This window comes from Zingiber officinale, chromosome 6A (assembly GCF_018446385.1).
Source record: "Zingiber officinale cultivar Zhangliang chromosome 6A, Zo_v1.1, whole genome shotgun sequence".
Lineage (NCBI taxonomy): Eukaryota > Viridiplantae > Streptophyta > Magnoliopsida > Zingiberales > Zingiberaceae > Zingiber > Zingiber officinale.
Window position 1 is genome coordinate 104388033 of NC_055997.1, and position 21216 is coordinate 104409248.

The following is a 21216-nucleotide window of genomic DNA, read 5'->3' on the forward strand; positions in this document are numbered from 1 at the left end:
TTCAGTCTTTGATTGGATACTATTTTGGTATCGTGCTAACGTTTTGATGGATGGTGCTAGTGGTAAATTAGAGGTGGAAAGGGAAAAGAGATGAAGGAGAAGGAAAAAAAAAAGATAAGACAACTATATAGTTAAGTTTAATATTTGCTTTCCATTTAAAATGCTATGATTTTGACATTATCTTGTATGGAGACAATATATATATATATATATAAAATATCAATATTATCTCAATTTTAGCATGCCAAGTGGTGGTGAGTGTTGACATGGAATTAGGATTCGAAATATCGAGTATTGTTGGTGTTTTTGTTTTTTAATCGGGTGGTGGTGAGTGGACATAGAATTAGGGTTCGAAATCTTGAGTCTTGCCGGTGTTTCTCTTTTTGATGGGAATGTTTAGGTATTGTACTGAAATTTCGATGTATGGTGTTGATGATAAACTGAGATGAAAGGAGGAAAGAAACTAAGAAGAAAAAGAAAAATAACATAATTATATACAACTAAGCTTAATATTTCTTTTCCATGGAATGCTAAGATTTAAACATTGTCTTGTATGGAGACAAACTTAAAAATAAAATTATCTCAATTTTAGCATGCCAAGGGTGTGTTAGAGTGTTAACATGAAATTATACTTGTTGATACGATTGATACAACGACATGAGAACTTGTCTCGGTGTCGGTGTCGAGTAGTATCAATTTACTGGAACAATACATTTTTACCATTTTGCTTGGCATGATATGAAATTTCAAACTATGCATAGAATGATAATCGTCCACATGATTGACACAAGAGACATTGTCTCGGTGCCAAGTAGTATTGTATTTTGATTTATCAGAATGATACGTTTCGATCGTTTTGTCTGACACAGTATGAGATTTCAGATTGTAGTTAAATCTTAATCTTGTAGATGTCAAGCTATCGTGTATGTATTTTTCTTAGCATGTAAATTACTGCATTTTTAGGATATTTTTTCTATTTAATAGAAGTAAACATTTGTTGTTCATTTATGAAAATCTGAAACTATCTATGCAATATTTCTTTTATGGCATATTTGCCGATATGAACCCTGAACTTGACAAATATATCCTATTTTACAGGACAAAGTTGGTAAGATATATCAAACTTTGCTATGGATTTATGATTCTTGGGATTTGAGGAGGTATCATTTTTTGCATAGAAAGAGTGATTAACCTTTTCCTAGGACCAATTGCTTCCAGATACTTACATGGTGTTTACAATATTGGAAGATAGAAAACTATTTGTTTACTAAATTTTGGGCAAATTTCCTCTGACCTTTTTGCCTATTTGACAAATTACTTATTCCTTATATTTTTTTCTTGAAGAAAAAGTGCTGTAGGCTTACAATTATAATTTATAGTACTTTAGACTTATAGTTTATTATAGTATATGATTTTTGTATTTATAGTATGTTTCGTTGTTAAATTATGTCATTATATTTTACTAAGTTTGATGGTTTGAATTTCCTTCTCATTTTTGACAGGTTAGGACTGTGGAAAGTATTATTTATTGATATTGCACTAGAATCATGGTCTTCCTGTAAAGAGCAATTAAAATTGCTATTGATGAGTGCATATATGAACTTTTCAGATTAAGATTGCAATTTGAAATTGTATGACTCTAGAAAATAGTTTGGTCATGAGCGTGGTTTTAACTTTTAAGGCATGTCAAGATGTGATTGCTCATCAATTCTACAATTGGTTCTATCATAGTCCAATATCTTGAGCCATGCAACTTGTACTTGATGTTGTTTGCTATACAACTAGTAGTTGATAGTGTTTGCTAGCTTGAATAGGGTTCAATAGCCTTCATAAACTGTCGGATGATACCAACTAGGAAGTTGGATATAAGTTCAACCCTTTTAACATTTTAGAATAAGGATTAGCCAATATCATGGTTTTAAGTTCTAGTATGTTGTGCATGTTTTAACATTGACAAGTTGATACTCTGGATCTAGTATATGGTTGCATGCATCGGCTAAGGCTAGTTGGATCACCATAGGGAAGATGAATAAGAAGAACTATACTTCATGATTTCGTGTAGCAGTTTGAGATTGGTTAATGGGCCAAGGCTTGTGGGATCCCTTCACTTGGGTTAGATTTCCGTGTCTACTAGAGCCTCTTGGAAGTGGATTGATAACAATGCTGCTTATCCAATCTCATGAGCATTTTCATTGATGTCCTGCTATGACACCGGGATCTACACTTTGGTAGCATATCTCTCTCTTGAACTTATGACATAATTTGGGATCTTTTATTCCAATAATCAAAACTGAGCTGACCACACAAATCCCATGATTCTAAGATTTTGTTGATGATTTCATAGATATCTTTCTACTCATTTTTGATGTTAAGGTCTTGCGATATTGATTTGACAAGCTCCTCACCTTTATGCTTCTTCACATTGTTTGTTCCCAGTTGGAGTTGAAGGTAGTTTAGTTTTAGATTTTTGGAGGCTTCTTCATATTTGGATCATTCCCTTGGATTTTAAATTGCAGAAGACTACAATAAGGTAGGAAATTGTTTCTCTATTAGTAAGGCATAAGGCACATGTTGGTTATAGGACCTTTAAAAACTAGTTGTGGCCAAACCAAGATTTAAAATCTTGAGGCATGTCGGAGTTTCGGTCTTTGATTAGAACATTATTTCGGTATCTTTGTGCTAGTGGTGAATTAGAGGTGGAAGGAGATAAAAAAGAAAAAAAGATAATACAACTATATACTTAAACTCAATTTTTTTGTTTTTCACTTAAAATGGTACGATTTTGATATTATATTGTATGAACACAATTTACAAAAATTAAAAATTTAAAAATTAAAAAAATAAAAAGATTATTTCAACTTATCTTGACTTGTATTATAACATGTCAAGAGGCATCGAGTATGACATAAGATAATACTCATCAACAAATTACCAAAATGTCAATACCATAACAAGTTTAGTTTAAACCTAACTTACCTTAGCCCAACTTAAAGGCAAATCAAGAAAATTAGATAGGTTCCAACATCTCCTCCGCCAACAGTAGCTTTTGCCAAATGTATTATTTGATATCAGCGATGGTGTCAACCTCACTAATGGAGGTTGACCTCTGATGCATGCTACTTAAGATTCACTTTGGATTTGCAATTGTGAGTCATGATTGGAGGCATGATAGGTTTGTGAAGTGCACCGTCTGTCGGCATGCAATGGATCAATTTAATAAAGTACTACAATGATGGTCACACTGAGGTCAATAACCGGGTGGTTGCAGCCACAACTTAGGGAGCACACAATAAGTAGTCAAAAATGGTGTACTTGTAGCAAAAGATGATGAGCTCACCCTAGGCGCCCCTCCACGCCCTACACAAGACATTTGGAAGGGAGGTAAATCACAATGACCGAGCGACGTCTCTTTAGGTGGGAGGGATTTTATTCCCAGGAATTATTCCCCAGGATTTGATCTCTGCTCTCTTGTGGCGATCTACCACCTGAGTACCAACTCGGCTATGCCCGTGGGTGCAGGGTTGATGTACTTGTGGTTCTACTTAAAGTTGATGAACTTGCATCATTGGTACTTTTTGTGTCTTCTATTATGCTAGCAGTGTGTTTTTGGGTGCTTAACATATCTTCATAAAAGATTCTCATTAGCGAGCAATGACTCAAGCAATGGATGCATGTGCGTGTTCGAGAAGCTCATTGGAGGCATTGTCATGCATGACTATAACATAGAGAGATCAATTTCGAGAAGGATTAAACGAATAATATGGCACGACCTTTATATGTTTTCTCAAATCTAGTGTATTTTTTTTAAAAAAAAATAAATCTAGTATGGCATCCATAATTTGTGATAAAATCTAGCACCCAATAACTGTATTATGTCATCTCAACTAAGCAGGTGGAAGTTGGGCGCTAGATTTGAATATGAGTTAGATTGAGAAGAAAACGAAAGGATGTACTAGATTTGAGAAACTATTTTAAATATCGTGCTATATTAATCTTATTAGTCCTTTTGAGAGCAGGGACCTAGCTCTTATACCATGAAGAGGGGCAAATTTACCCTAGTAGTCTCCTCCTACCTAAATGTTTCATAACATTAGTATCACATTTTAGCACCTGTGTAATATATGGTATTTACAAATAGGTCTTTAGTATTTCATTTAGGTCCTTACAGTATGTTGATTTTGTTTTATTATTTCTGAAATTTTCTTATTGTTAATGATTCAATTTTTTTCATATGTAGTTATCCCTTTTACTTGTCAAGTTTTCCTTTGAGTTGGTTTTGTACTCTTGAAGTTCTTTTTTTTCTTTTGCAGCTTGTCACATTGTGAAGAATTACCTTGCCCATCACATCAATGCTAAGGTTCCCCTAATACTAGGTAAAAGTTATGTTTTCTTGTATGAAGAATCGTTTTCAGATGATATTTCATTTCTCAACTAGTAAATTTGTAAATTGATTTGGTGATACCAAGGTGCTTGCTTAGATTTATCTGAAATCCTGAATTGGTGATAAGATGCTCTATTCAATAGCTTATCTTAAGCATAATGCAAACAGGCATAATGATTATTTTGACTTCAAGAAATACAAAGTAGATACTCTAGCATTCTACCTATGCAATTTAGATTCATTATATATTTCTTAATCTTATACATCTCTAATTTCAAGAAACAATTTAATTTGTCACAAGATGTCACTCAAAAGAATCTTACTTTTTGTGTAATGTTTGTGTGACAAAATCTTTAGTAGTGAAGAAGAATCTTAATATTTTCTTTTATGTTGAAAATTCTGTATGAATATTGTCTTTTGTTTTGATAGTTAGTATTGTGCATGTTGTCTCTGATTATGCCTTAAGTCTCAGTCTCACTGCCTTTGAGTATCAAAAATTGACATTTTGTTTAATTTTTGAATCTTCAGGACACAAATTGTTGAGGTAGATTGGCACTCATTTGTAATTATTCTAATACATAGGGATGTATATGTAAAGTTCTAGAAAACCCCAACAAAAAACACCCTACTTCGAACTATCGACTTCCTAGTTGACTCAATAACTGCAGTCGACTAGGGCTGAAACAAAACGTTTCCCTTTCTAAGCATAACATGTACAAATTATTGAATTAGCTTGAAGATCCCTAAGTCAAGATCAAACTCAAATGTGGGCTACCATTAGGAACCCACTCTTCGTTAGTCTTACTAAACGCTAGGTAGACTTTACTCAGAAATACAATCGAAGATACAATTCCTTCATATCTCTCACAACTAACACATCTTTAAGTATTTGATGACATCAATGCTTATTGTTCTTGGGTCCATCTTATTAAGCCTTCAGTCCTTTGGATGCACCAACTCTTTCAAAGTTGCTCTATTTCATCCTTTGCCTTGCCTTGGAGTTCGTCTTGTTCTGAGCCTCCAAGCCATTGAACCAACAACCAATTTGACCACGTGCACACAACTTGATCCCATCAAGTCACTATCTTTCCTGCTTCATGAACAACTTGCCAATGTCTGCCTTGACCTGTTGGTCCAATAATTATCCAGCTTGTCCATGTTGAATTACAAATTTTCCAAGATGCATGAGCAATCTATCAAGCTCTTGCACATTTGATTCTCACATTAATAACATAAAATATACCTTATTTAAGACTTAAATAATACTTGGACACGACACCTCTTTTATATAGTTGACTCTAAACAAACCAGGAAATAGATAATATAAATTGGGAATTATAATTATCTCATTAAATTTTTACCAAATTTAACAATATGTGAACTGAAGGAAAAGATACCAAACTATATGTTGCCCAAAATAAGCAATTGTCAAAATTTAATTTGAAATTCAAAATTCAATTGATTCCTTTCCATTTTGGCATTGCTAAGGTGGGAGAAGGAAAGAACAAGATGAATTGGTTACAGAAGAATATAAGGGAGGAAAGTCACATATTGCTTATAAGTTTGGACAATATGTTTGGAAAATATCTGAAAGAGGTCAAGTAGGTCAAGGTTGACCGGATACTTGACGATATGCGAGAGGAAAGCCAAGTAGGTCTTGGAGGACCGGATACTTGACTGTCAAAATTCTAACTCGAGGATTAGGCAAGGTAAAGTCCTAAGGTTATGCAAAGGCAAAGTCCTAACTTAGAGGTTAGGCAAGACAAAGTCCTAACTCGAGGGTTAGGCAAGGAAAAATCCAAGTGAGTCAAGGAGGACCACACATTGGCAAGGGAAGTCCTAACTGCGATTAGGCAAAGGAAAGTCCAAGTGGGTCAAGGAGGACCCATGTTGGCAAGGGAAGTCCTAACTGGAGGTTAGGCAAAGTCCTAACTCGGAGGTTAGGCAAGACAAAGTCCTAACTCGAGGGTTAGGCAAAGAAAAGTCCAAGTGGGTCAAGGAGGACCGCACGTTGGCAAAGGGAAAGCCTAACTGCTGTTAGGCAAAGGAAAGTCCAAGTGGGTCAAAGAGGACCACACGTTGGAAAGGAAAGTCCTAACTGCGATTAGGCAAAGGAAAGTCTAAGTAGGTCAAGGAGTACTGCACATTGACAAAGGGAAGTCTTAACTGTGGTTAGGCAAAGGGAAATCCAAGTGGGTCAAAGAGGACCACACATTGGTAAAAGGAAAGTTCTAATTGCAGTTAGATAAAAGGAAAATCCAAGTGGGTCAAGGAGGACCACACTTTCCACACTTGGTGATCGAAAGTCCAACGGGAAGTTGACACAAGATGGAAAATCTAAGTGGGTCAAAGGTTGACTAGACACTTGATGACGAAGTCTCAACAGGTCACGGTTGACCGGATGTTGGATAAGGGAACCCTAGACTCAGGTTAAGTGACTTAAAGTTTAGCAATCGATTGGGCCAAAGCCAATCGATCAGGTGATCAATTGAGGTTGTTGTCGCGAGAACAGAGAGGCCTCGAATCGATTGGCTAATTAATTTAGCCCTCTTCAATCGATTGGGTAATCGATTGAAGTGAGATTTTTCGCGAAGCAAGTGTTTTACTATGCTGAATCGATTGGGAAAGAGCTTAATCGATTGGAAGAGGCACGCGATAAATAGTGGGCTTCTGAATCGATCAGGTGATCGATTGCGCCACGTGAATCGATCAAGTGATCAATTGGGGGAAATTCGCGAGCGAACAGTGGGCTTTTGAATCTATTGGGTGATCGATTAAGAAGCCTTGTAATTGATTGAGAGAAGAAGAAAATAGTCGTGAGATTTGGACGACTGGATTTGCTTGGATCTGACGTGCCAATCGATTGGGAATAAGACCAATCGATTGGAACCCTAATCCACGAGATATAAAGGCGTTCGAAGATTCAAATCACAACTTCTTCTCCACTCTTCACCGTCGGTGCCTAGAAGATTCCGAGAGAAATGCTACTGCATTTTCGAGTATACAAGAGGCATTTCAAGCAACAAGAGTTTAAGAAAGCAAGGTTTCTATTTGTATTGTGTGTTTACATCTTATTTTCATTGTATTCTTGTATGTCAGCTTGTAGGATGTTTCTCCACCTCCGGATTATTTTCGAGAAGGAGTGTTCTTCATAGTGGAGTGTGTACTTTGTGGATCCTTGGATTAGTCACCTCAAGGAGGTGGATACCAAGTAAATCCTATCGTTAGCGATTGCTTCAAGTTTTTCGGTGCAGCTAATCATCAACTGGAGCTAATCACTCCCGTCTAGCTCCTGTCTAACTCCCGAAGTGTCCTAACAGGAGAAACATGGGTAATCTCGTCTCTACTATAAGATATTAATTTTTTATAATGTTGTGAGTAATAGTGTATTAGTTAGGTAGAAATGTATGAATTTATAAATAAGATTAATATCAATCAGTACTAAATAAAACATAAATACTAATTACTCGTTAATAAAATTAATATTAAGTAGTACTAAAAATATAAATAATTTGATATACAATGATGTTCTTCTATTTTATTAATATTAAATTATTACTTATGATAACATGATTTATTTATATATACAATCAAAATTGATCTAACATAAGTAAAATTTATGTTAAATGATAATTATATGAATGTATATAAGTTAAATTCATGTTGAGTTTAACTAATATTGATCTGTCTAATTAATATATTCATGTTTCTCATAGGCTATAATTTCAACAAAAAAAAAATCTTCTTTAATCCAACCACCATTGCACCTGCACTTGACTCTGCCTACCTTAAGTATTCGCCTCTAGAATGCATCAGGCCCCCATGCAATGCTAGGCTGGCTCCACCTATGCAATCTTTCTGTCTCAAGCAAATCCTTCCTTAACACTTCACAATGCTAGTTGGCCTTCATCTTTATCAGTATAAATTGAGAAAGTGATGGTACCGCCGAGTAGAACAACAATTTCGCCTGACACCAGCGATCTGTTCATGCTGATCTAGTGCCAGTTTCAGTTGTCGAGCAGAAGGGTAGGTTTCACCCGTGCAGACCAAAATAATACAAGAAATTAAACCATGATTCAGTAAGAAGGATGTATTATGTATATGCAATATGATAAGTAAGATAACATATGTAGGTACAGGAGACTACCTAGAGGACTAATCCTAATAATTTTCCACGAGTTATCAACTTCTAATTATCTTGAAAATAATGACTTTTCATGCCAATGTACTCTACAGACTACACCAAAATTCATGTTATTTGCTGTATTTATTTCATCAGGTATTATCAGTTGCTTGTTGTGAGACCTTGTTGTACTCGCTATTATCCATCTTAGTGAAGTCTAATCAAGTTCATGGTCTTGTAGGTATTTGGGGAGGAAAAGGTCAAGGAAAAACATTTCAAACTGAACTTATTTTTCGTGCAATGGGAATGGAGCCTATCATTATGTCTGCTGGGGAGCTGGAATCAGAGCGGGCAGGTATTGTCTCCATTCTAACAATTAAATTTATTCAATTTTTATGTCAAACTGGTAAACAATAAACCGTCTTTTCCTAGTTTATTTCCTTCTCAGCCTTTCCCTATTATCCATTGGCACCTTCTGTGTTGCAATTATGTTGTTTGATGGCTTTCGCAGTCAAATAATCTTGTCAAGTTGGATCTGTTTCTTGGGTTTGGCAAACTGTCAACAAATGAAGGTTCTTAAGGATATCTTCCTATGTTATTTGTGTACTCTGTCTAAATGGATTATCAATCTTCTGTGATCCCGCTTCCTTGAGTTCTTTGCTTTAAGAACTAAAAATGAATAAATTTTAAAACCAATTTGGTCAAGGTTGAAAATCATTTCATAATTTGCTGTTAAGAGGTTGCTCTATTTCTAAATGCAATATCTCTTCTTTTTAGGAGAACCAGGCAAGCTAATACGTGAGCGCTACAGAACAGCTTCTCAAGTGATCCAAAACCAAGTCAGAATCTTCACTACTTGTATATATTTTTGAGACATTAGAAATCAATATTTTTCTTTCTTTACATATTTGTTTGTGGGGATAAAACATCAATCTTTTTATTCGTCTTCAATTGATAGTCTCATGATTTATGTTCAGATGAGGAGTACAATTATCATTCTATTTTATTTTATTTGGCGCTCAGAATGGCTAGTTCTATTTTTCCCTTCACAACTTTTGTCAGTGCAAATCTTTGATATGACACTTATTTTTGTTTATGACTAAAAGCTAATTCTCAAAAATATTAGCTTTTTGAGCATCCTTGGCAAGACTGAAAATATATTCATTTCCAAAGGGTTTAAATGAATCTGAGGTGAGAGATAGGGAGGGAAAGGAAAAACCCATCCTTTAAAAGAAGAAAGTCCAGAAAAACTAGTCTCAATAAGGAGGCTACAGGGCTAGACCATGGGAGTAAAATATCATTCAATGCACTTGAAATAGGCCAGTTTAATAAAAATGGAATTTTAATCCTTGGCTATACAGAAACTTTTGTCAAGCAGCAGATATAGCAATCTACATCTTGTGTGAGTGTGTAGAAACTAAGAATAATAATTTAATTCACAAAATTTCCAAAATTTCACACTTCCATTAAATGAATGTAGAGAATTGTAGCTGTTGAAATATTTTGAAAAGCTTCAGAAAAGAATGTTCGAGTGTTTTGAAAGACTGAATGATCCTGGTGTTTATTAAGGAAACCAAGTAAGAACTAGCACTCCTGCAAATTTTGATTTTCTATGATTATGCATGTTCAATTATCTGATTAGACATAATTAATTGACTTTGTGGTTTCTTTTTCTAAGTTAACTTATTTCTACAATGATAGTTATTCCTTATTTCTGGTAAAGATGCTATGAATTTGATTGAGGTATCTCTTTGATCTCCTAAACAGTGAGGATTCAAAGTGGTAGAGGAGAGATAGACCACCTATATAGATGAGTTTGGAGGTGCTTGTTTTACTGTTACTTAGCCTGAGAATTTAATTATACACTGGTTCTCCTAATGGACTTTTGTTTCTTCTTGTGCCTTGATCATTGATAGTCTCTGCGATTAGATAATACATTTAGTAGAAGCTACCTTTGGTGGAGGAGATGTTGGAACTTGTCTAATTTTCTAAAAAAAAATGGTGAACAAGGTAACACCAAACTTGGGGCGACCGGCCCAACCCCATGGAAGCTTCCCACCAGCCGTTAGGGTAAATCGAAAAGCGCTTGTGGTGGATTGCCCAGAAGCCCAACATCCCATGGTTGTGTGCCCCATTTGGAGGAAACCTGTTTAATTTTCTTGATCTGCCTTTAGATTGGGCTAAGATAAGATAGGTTTAAACTAAACTTGTTCTAACATTGCCATTTCGGTAATTAGTTAATGAGTATTGTCTTATGTCATACTCGACACCTCTTAACATGTTACAATGCAAGTGAAGATAGGTTGAAATAATCTTTTTATTTTTTTATTTATTTTTGTGAATTGTGTTCATACAACATAATATCAAAATCGTGCCATTTCAGGTGAAAAACAAAATTTGAATTTAAGTATATAGTTGTATTTTTTTTTTCTTTTTTATCTCTTTCCTCCTTCCACCTCTAATTCATCATTGGCACTCTAACGTCAATAAGATATAGTAATAACATTTTTTTAGTAACTACTGTATGGCTCGAAATTTTGAATCTTGATTTGGCCTCAGTTAGTTTTTAAAGTCTTGTAACCAACATATGCCTTATGCCTTACTAATAGAGAATCAATTTCCTAGACTTATTGTTGTTTACTGCAATTACCTTTGAAATCCAAGATCTAAAAACTTCTTGTTCGTCAGCTGAATCTGTTCTCATCTGTCAGTTGACTCAATACGTGAATACACTAAACTGAATTTTGAGTGTCATTAGATAGTAAACCTTGTTTATATTGTTTAGGTGTAGATTGTCTGTAGGACAAAGTGCAGCGAGCTTGTCAATACTTAGCTTTATTCATGTTTTGGTTTTCTGAAATGTATCTTTCAGCTTCTAATGCAATCCATTCTACATGAATGCTGACTTCTCTCTTCCAAAACCCAGGGTAAAATGAGCTGTTTGATGATTAATGATATTGATGCTGGGCTGGGAAGATTTGGTTAGTATTGTCAGTTTTTTTGTCTTATATTGTTATATATCACAGCTTGTTACTAACGAATTACAGTTGCCTGCGACAATTAAACTTTTCTTGGTTGACCTCAAGGCTCACAAACATAATTATCTATTAAACTATAGGGAACCTATCTTTTCTGATTAAAATCTACTTTTGTTCTACTTATTAAAACATCTAATCTGTTCACACTTTCTGGGCATCTAGGAAACACACAAATGACAGTCAACAACCAAATAGTTGTTGGAACTCTGATGAACTTATCAGATAATCCCACCAGAGTGAGCATTGGGCAGAAATGGAGAGAATCAGATGTTACTCATAGAGTTCCTATTATTGTAACTGGCAATGATTTTTCTACACTTTATGCTCCTCTTATTCGAGATGGGCGAATGGAGAAGTTTTACTGGTATCTGTCTCTTCTTTATATCAACTTGTCTATTAATGTATTCTTGAAGAGTTACATGTCTCCATTTTTGGTGCAACTGACATTACATAGACCTTAAAGGGAATGTCTCATCATATGTCTCATGAATTAAATTATCTCAAATAGTGTACCTTTATAGTTAAACATAAGAATATGATGAGGTTTCTATCAGGGAGATATTTGTAAATAGCATGTATTACAAAGACCTAAATGTACTATTATGTTGATGGATCTATATATATATATAAGATAGGAGGGATTACAGTGTAATTAGCCTAAATATTTCCCTCTTCATGGTAGAGCAAGGTTCTCTTTGACTTGAAATTGACTACTCTTCTAGCATCTTGTGAGCGCAAATGGAAGATCTCATACTTGTTTGACTTTGACCTCTTGTATTTGAGGTTTCTCTGGTGGACATATAACCTAATGTGACCGCGCTTTCACTTCACTATTTCGGTCCATAGAGACGAGAATGATCGATTCTTTTAGAGTAGTTTAGCAATAGTGTTGACCCTTGATGATCCTTCATCTCGGAATAGCTATAATCATAAGAATCCTCTGTTGTTGGTATTTCTCACTGTTTGAGTCTACCTCTTCCCTGAGCAGGGCACTCAACCACTCAGAATGACAACACTGAAGTGTTCATTGATGAAGAGAAACCACCTAGAGAGACCACCGTAGTTGGATTACCTCAGTTGTTGAATTAGAGTAACCTAATTTTTTAAAAAAGAAAAAAAAGATAGAAAGTACGAAAAATCGTCATGACCACATCAACCCATGTCTAGGCTAATGCTTCCTTACTTTTTCAAGGAATTTTAAATCGTCCTTGGGAACTTGAACAAATGTGTTGCTAGGCCTTAAGATGTTCGAGATTCATTTAAGGGCAATTTTTTCCTACAAACCAAAAAAGTAGTATAAACTAAGATTTCAAATTATGCCGCCTTTTTAGAGTATATATATCAATTGCAGACAGGTCTCAATTGTTCCGACTCCCTTTCCGTAGGTGCCTCATACATTGACCATCAATCAATAATAAGGGAAATGGTTCTCTTTGATGAACTTTGATGGCATTATGAATTATGATCGACTAGTTGGGGAGACCACATCATTCAAATCAACTCCTCCTGCTTGATTATACCCCTTGGCAATAAATTTTTCCATGTTTCTATTTTTATTCCTGATGTAATGTTCATTTGTACCAAACAAATATCTTTGTCCTTCAAAAGGTCCACTAGACTGGATCCCATATCTCATTCTTCCATGGTTTAAAATCTGGTTTGCTTCTGAAGGTACCGGGCAAGATGGATCCGCCTTTGTGCCAACACCAATACCCACTTGAACATTTGGACTTATAGAAACATAGTTAGACAGCTTGGAGGATGATCAATGACCATTAGACAATGAGCAAGTCCCCATCTAGTTCTTGTAGGGTTTGGCGGCTACTAGGTAAGTCAAATTGTCTTCTCTAATTCTTTGTTTCATGATTTTCTCCGCCTTCCTCCTATTCTTTTCATCATACTTCTCTCTCCTACATATTCCTCCTTTTGCCAATCATCACTAGCTTCTACAGTTATACAGTACAATAGTCACAGCATCTTAGCTTTTACATTAATATGGTTATATGGTAATACAGTTTTATGCTATAATGCTTTCAACTCAATTTGATCTGCTGGATTTTAGGTCGACAACACACTTCCTATTATGTGTTGATTGCATACTCCTTCAAGTTGGCACACTTCAGGATTTTAGCAAACTAGAGATTTTGAGCCATTCGCTAACATTCTAGAACGTAACTCAGTTCTTCCTAATTACCTAGAATAAAAATATAAATTGACACGTCTTTTTGGCCTCTTGACATGTTTGGCTATATATAGAGAGAATTCAATGGAGGTATAAGATCATACAACCAATTTCAAATACTTAGGAATGACAGCTCTGTTCATGATGATATCTTTGATTATATAAACAGTCAAATTCTTTGTGTGCTATTGTTGATTCCTATTCCGAGAATGTTACCTTTCCAGTTGTAAACCAATACCATCTAGCAAAGCATATGACTATGTTAATGCAAAACAATGACTGTTCAAACAGGCAGCCTGACCGTGAAGATAAAATTAACATTGTTCACCAGATGTATGCTAAGGATGGAATATCTCAAGAAGAAGTTATAAGAGTAGTGGACACATTTCCAAATCAAGGTATTCCAGTGTGCATGCATTTGATTCACTACATCAAAGAACAACTATAACAGTTTGAAACTGACTTTCTAGGTTTTCATTCTTCATAAATTTCATAAGTGCATAAATATTTATGTTTCTTCTTGTTTTTCTTATTTTTTGGATGTAAGAGATAGAGTCTCCCCTAAGTATTTTTCCTCTAAGATTTTTTTTGGCAAAATGATTATTCCCTTTTTCGTTGATATCCTTGTGGATTTGTTGCATCCACTATTTGAGGCATTATTCTAATAGGATCAATTGACTTATTACCAAATTCTACTGCCAGTAGGAAAATTTGAAAACCTTTTCTTCTTCCCTTTGTGTCTTTTCTATTGACTAATTTCTGTGGAGGTTGTTAACAAAAGCTTCATAGTTTGCACCAATACAACAAGAGATCATTTCCCTTATTGTTTCTTCTTCTAAGACCCATGGCATATATCACTGAAACATATCTGTAATTTCTTTTTCCTGTGAATCAATGTTAGTCTAGTTCAGCATTTTTATCATTTGTATATTTTCTACTATGCAGACTTCATTCTCCACTTTTTATGTACAGGAGCTCTTCAATACATAAATATACAATTCTAGTTATTTTTTCTCTAAATTGGATACAAGAGCCCCCACAAAATATCCTAATTTATTAGGGTTCTTTTCTTGTTCCATTTTCATCCTAGGGAGGCCAGGAGGCCATAGGTCATCAAACAAACTGGCTTCCCCTCACTAGTAGCATCTTCTCTCACCATCGTATGTGCATTTTCATCCCTTCTTGCCTCACCTTGCAAATCTCCTTTCTGATCTGTGATAATGTTTCAGTTTCCTCAATACATGCTACATGCTACATGCTACATCATCAATATATTATTGACCATCTCTGCTCTATTGTCATTTGCAAGATCAAGGGGTGGCATCATTGACTAATATAATTTTGAAAGTCATTAATGAATATGAGAAAGTTCTTCAAGAGAAATAAAAGATTTTATAATTCCAAAATTTGAAGGAAAGGAGAGAATTTGGTGGAGGCAGACAAGGAAGCAGAGGTGGTGTTGTTGGCCAAAGGTATGTCCTTGAAGGGAAAAGCGATGGAGGGAATGAGTCTCAAACAAATATCACTCTTGCACCATAAAGGAACAATTTGATAACAGTGCACTTGCTGGTGATGGTGCATCTGGATGGGATTGGTGAATGCAAATGAGAAGCAATTGACCTTTCACTTCCCTCTTTTCTCCTAATCTGTCTATCTCATCCTAAACCCTTTTGAACTTATTGCTTCACCAATTTTCTTCCTGAATGCATCTGTTTCTCAACCCTTTCTTTCTGAAGCCATCTCATTTCCCTGGATATGGAAGGAGCAGCGGCAAACAACAATAGGAGTCCAGGAACAAGATTTCAGGTCATTGGGCAGCATCAAGGAGGGGTTTCTTTCAAATTCAGCTGAAGGTGGCAGTGACATAAACAGGCATCAATGAGAAGAATCACAGTATATGTGGTTACAAATGCTAAAAGTGAGGGTGAGGGAATGACAAAAATAACCAATTGGGACTTGGATAGAGATCATAGATGTGAGTGTAGAAAGGGAGACTTCCAAAGGATGTAACATGGTTTTGACAACATTGATTGCCTGGGCAGGTATAGGCAAGAAAGAAGAGGGAAGAATCACTGAATAGACAGGAGACAAGGCTAGGAGGGTCAGAGGAGGAAAAAAAATAAGGTTTAATAATAATGGTGGAAGGAATGGTCGCACCATCATATCCAATTCATTTCTGCAGTGCTGCCACACGACAACCAGCTGTGCTACACCATGGGGGCATCATATCCAATTCATGGCATCCCCTATGGTGGTGAAAGAGAACATCTTAATTCCAGGAGAGAATCCACTCTGCAGAGAGGATACAAGGTTTTGTATGATATATACAAACTCCAAAATAATCTTATAATTAAATATCCAATGTGGGATTAAATCCCTAAGGCTTATAATTACTAACTCCAATAACTTTAATGACTATCAATTGTAAAGTTTACTTGATTAATATGCTTGATTCTCTGTTTATTCCAAAGACGAGTAAAAGAGAAAATGTTGGCAATGAGAATCTTTCTAATACAATTAGCGCACACATTACATATGCGTATCTGATATAGCTGTGGATCTAAGTATGCAACACAACTATTTCTAAAACTATAAGTGTACACTCAGGCTATCATTGTCCTGGAAGGGTGCAAAGGAGGTAAAGGAAGAGATCAAGTATTGAAGATTAACACCACATTTGTGCAACTTTTTTTTCTGCTTTATTTTATAGAGTAAATGTGTTGATCAACATTTGCTTTTTGCAGCACTAGATTTTTATGGAGCACTAAGGTCGAGAACTTATGATCAGGCAATCTCCAAGGTGTTCATATTTAAAGTTTATATATTGTTTAAACAGATGCCATGATCTCCTGTTGTTAAATTTTTTTCTATTAATTATTAACATTATTCTTCAAAAAGGTGACTTTAAGTGTTGTTCATGACATTGCTGTTGTGATTCAAAATCTTAGCGTCAACAAATAGTATGTATTGGATTCTAGGCTCACATATTTTGAGAAGCTTTATCTTGTTTGCAAATTGATTAGGTAAATTAATGCAGAGAAAATAAAACCGAAAATGAGAGAGGGAGAGAGAAAGAGAGAGTTGGCCTGGCAGACAAACACCTTAGTACCAGAAATGGCATTTTCTTTTTTGAATGACTTAAATGTACCATGTGTGTATATGCTGCAATGACTATCACCCATGCCATGCTTTTCAATTTTCAATAAGATGTTATATGGCAAGCGATGGCTGAAATAATCAAGTGAACCAGATGATTGCCTATGGTTCCTTTTTCTGTCTTGAAAAAGACCAGAACAAAAACTTAGTAAGCATTTGTATGGCAAAAAAATAATGGAAGTTACATAAAAACAAATTAATGATAGAAAAAGTAACGAAAATATGCATGCCAACATGGGACGTTGAACTTGCTGACAGCATAGGGCTTGGCTGGAAAGACCATAATTCCTAAAGCATGGGCATACAACTCTTTACAAGTTCTCCTGGGATCATAATTTTCTTATGTGATCAAGCATTACTTGGTATTAGCCACAAAAGTTTGCCATGGAATATAAGGTTGTGGTAATGGAATCATGAAAGATATACTCCCTACGAAATTGGTAGTAGCATATTTTTCATAAGAAAAGCAAATACTAAGATCACCTTAGTTACACAATACAAAGTGCATGGTTAATCACCTGCATTGGTAGAGGCATGGAAATAAATTAATATGTAGTTTCCTGATTAGTGTTTCATCCAAGTCATAATATTCAATTAGAGAAGCAATTCATACATCAATATATATACTACCCAAACATAACTATTGGACAATCAAATTATGCAGTTCTAAACTATCTATACCAGCAATTATGTTGCAGTTTCATGTTATGAAACTTTTTTAATGCAAAGGGGTGCACTTTCATCGCTGCTTTATTCTATTCTTCTAAGAATTACATAGAGATAGCCTTTACATTTGGGCATTACGAGTTGTGTGCCAAATCATACATCAGTGCCTTGTTTCTTGAGCATTTGATATTTGCTACTTGCTTCCCTTCATGCTAAAGCCATTAGTCATTTTTGACTTTTAGTGTGATGTTAATCTCTTCTGCAGTCATGATTCTTCAATCTGAATATTTTTCTTATTGTTTATTTTTAGCATTACCAATGTGCATGACTTTTGCAGTTTAATTCTAATTTATAGTGGGTAAGTGAGATTGGTGGACATGAAAAACTTGGTGACAAGCTTCTTAAAGAAAAGAATAAAGCAAAGCTTCCTACTTTTGTTCCCCCCAAGGTTAGTACTCATGGGCACACCTAACTTTCTAATGTTATGCAGCAGAATGATATTTTCCTTTATCATTAGTAGAGGTTCAATCTCATTAGTTTGTTGCCAATCAAAAATGTTCAGTATTATTAGCAATCATTGTTCTACTTGACATTCTCTGACCCTAGTTATTATGTTTGTGAGATCAAATTGGCTGCTAGCTAAGTTGGCCACAAATGGGTGCAACCTGGTTCCCGTTTAATCCTGTTTTCTTCCCTATTTTTATACTTTATTCCTAACTCCTGGCTTCATCCTCCTTGCATGTCCATCAACACAAACCAATGAGCTTGGAGGAACTCATAGTGGCATATTGAATTCAGAAAGTAAAATTGATTGAAACCCAAATTAACAACTGACTTGACTTTCTTTGTCCAGCTATCCTAATGTTACTGCAAATGATATACTTTTTATTCTAACTTTGCTACCTAGAAGCCTACTTCTATAGATGTTCAATTGCTCACTACCCAAATCCATCAAGCAATTGGTTTTGTAATGATTTGTATGAAAGTGGCATTTACTGCTTGAAAAATAGCCTTAGAAATAAGTATCGTTTGAAGCTAGTGGGAAGTAATCTCGCCTAAATTATTGTTGGATTTGAAACTCATGGTGAGAATTATTTGTTGCTGAAAATTCAAGTTAAAAATCACTTATTTTTGTTAACCAGCAATAATTAGTTTGATAAGTTCAAGTGGAAAACAGAATGATATTATAGATCATGTGCTAAAGATATGTATGTAATCAAGCAATAGAACTGATACAAACAAAAAATTCAGTCCTAACTATGGTTTAAAATCTTGAGTCGTGCCAAGGTTCCGGTCTCAATCAGAATGATACGATTTCGGTATCATATCGTGTCGTGCCAACATAGTTTCAGTATTTTCAAATATAAAATATATTAATTAAAAATAAAAAATTATATAAATATTTAAAAATTATATATATATATATATATATATATATATATATATATATATATATATATATATATTAAATTAATGGATAATTTTCTCAGACTTTAATTAAACCTATTTAAATTATTTCAATCATAGCTAGGAGTTGATTAAAACTAATAAATTAAATTAAGATTTCCCTTGTTTCGGCCCGCACACGATGCGTCCTGACACGTCGCCGGGCCAACGCGATGCCTGTGGACACGTCGATGGGCCCAAGCGACGCCTTCAGACGCCGTTGCCAGGTCTGCGCGACGTTTTCGGATGCATCGCCAGACTTGAGCTACGCCTCCGGACATGTCACCAGGCCTGCGCAATGCCTCGGGACCCATCGTTGGGCCAGCGCACCCCGCCCACGGGGCCTCGAGGCACAATGCTCCAGAGTCATTCCGGTGCCGGCCCCGGTCCGTGAGCAGACCGAAACGTTTCACCCATATCGGCCAGTTGGAACAAGATTTTAATCTATAGTCCCAACTATGGTCTTATCCCATCATTGATCTCTGAATGCTATATTATTAACACTGTCTTTATCTTTTAAGGTTTAGGTTTGGGAAAAGAAATATTGTATTGCATTAATCTGAGATGATAATTACATTAGTATATATATAGGACTCCTGGTAGAAACTTAAATTTAGAATTGTAAAGTTGGGGTTAATTAAATATACCTAATACCCTATTAACTCAAATCAAGGTTTAAAATGCCATTCATTCTACACAGTTTAGGTCCCCAATCAAGATGGTACAATTTTGTCATTGTATTGTCTCGACAAGCTTCGACATGCATCTAAAGTGTGTCAAGAGGAATTTTCTTTTTACCTTTTTTTTATTATTAGAGAATCAGCTTTTGGAAACAATTCAGATAATAATTAATCTAGTGACAACTTGGATTCAAACACAATTGCAGGACTATCTAATTGGTTTAATCAAATTTTCTGTTTGCCTGTGGGAGATGAAATGCTCCATTAGCTTCAGCTCTTGAGCAAGTGATGAAAAGTAGTATTTTGTTCATGCATCTGCGATGAATGTATCAAATTGTTCACGATAGTTTTCTTTTCTTTTCTTTTATGGATCAAATTGTTTTACTTTATATTGGTATCCTGAGTTAAACCTCTATACATGTATTGGATGCAGCAATCGGTGGAGGCCTTGCTAGAGTCAGGACACTCTCTAGTCAACGAGCAGGTTTTGATTACGAATTCCAGACTTTCGAAAGAATATATGAAGAACATAGATGACTAGCTAGCTCAGTTCTGCAAAGTCTGACACTACAAATTTGTTGGTGAGTTTCTAATTTTTTTGGCAAAATTTGTCCTCCAGATTTGCAAATGCAGATGGATATTGCACGCAATTAAATGGAAAAGCTCGTGGATATTATTATAGTTATTATTAGTTGAGATAGTTCTAATAATTAATTACCTTTGTTTTTCCTGCTTCAGATGCTATAATTTGGGTTTTTTGATATGCGATGGAGGCAAGGAACTAGTGTCAGAAGTGACAATCCATACCTGTGGCAAAGTTTCAAGATCATTCTTCCTTTGTTGACTACATTTCTATGAATATCTGTCGATATAATATCTTTGAGAACAATAAAATGTTAGATAATTGTAATTATCATGTAACACAAAGTTTATAGTATAACTTTAATAATAATACTAGATTAAGTATCACTTTGCAATGATGAATAATAAAAATTGATAAAGGAGACTGTAAAGGGTAGTAAATCCCAATGGTTTTTTCCGCTAGCTAGTTATATTCCTTTGGTGTACTCAAGCCTCGTGACTGCCGCAACATTCCAGTTTGCGCTTGAGTGGAGCCAGCTTCCACGACAACGCCCAAACTCTTCCATGCGGCTCCATTTCCCTTCTTTGTCATGTGAAAATTCATTGATGTTTGCTCACCTACATTGAACAGTTTTGGTGCAGACTAACAATGCCCCTACACGGTGTGGCAGAAGGTGAATATGTTCGTCCTCTGTACTTTTGTCAATTCATTTTAGGATTACCATAGAGGAGATAAATTATCGACGGTTACTAGTCTTTGGAATAGTGATTAACACATAAAAGAGGTATTTATTTCGATTTTACTAAGATTCAAATATCAGATCTTATGATAACAACATCTCATACGCTAGTCACTAAACCGTCTCAATAGCATAACAATATCCTTACACGCCTCAAGTTATATTTACAATGCCCCTACACGCCTCAAGTTATATTTCTCCTCTGTTAGCCCACTTACAAAC

The 21216-nt window shown here is 35.3% G+C and overlaps 1 protein-coding gene across 2 annotated transcripts in view; it reads left to right on the forward strand.

Moving 5' to 3' along the window:
- Positions 1-20649, forward strand: part of LOC121997221 (ribulose bisphosphate carboxylase/oxygenase activase 1, chloroplastic-like) — a 32919-nt gene extending 12270 nt beyond the window's left edge. Inside the window, exons 3-13 of one of the 2 annotated variants that reach the window (XM_042551520.1) lie at positions 1099-1108; positions 4311-4373; positions 8746-8859; positions 9282-9343; positions 11431-11485; positions 11705-11906; positions 14016-14122; positions 16469-16524; positions 17902-17994; positions 20106-20253; positions 20411-20649. In XM_042551520.1, coding sequence (XP_042407454.1) covers positions 1099-1108; positions 4311-4373; positions 8746-8859; positions 9282-9343; positions 11431-11485; positions 11705-11906; positions 14016-14122; positions 16469-16524; positions 17902-17994; positions 20106-20213 — 870 coding nt within the window. In that variant the 3' untranslated portion in view covers positions 20214-20253; positions 20411-20649. Of the gene's footprint in view, positions 1-1098; positions 1109-4310; positions 4374-8745; positions 8860-9281; positions 9344-11430; positions 11486-11704; positions 11907-14015; positions 14123-16468; positions 16525-17883; positions 17995-20105; positions 20254-20410 lie in introns of those variants that run through there. The other variant, XM_042551521.1, reaches the window with a different exon arrangement.
- The last annotated feature ends 567 nt before the right edge of the window (positions 20650-21216 follow it).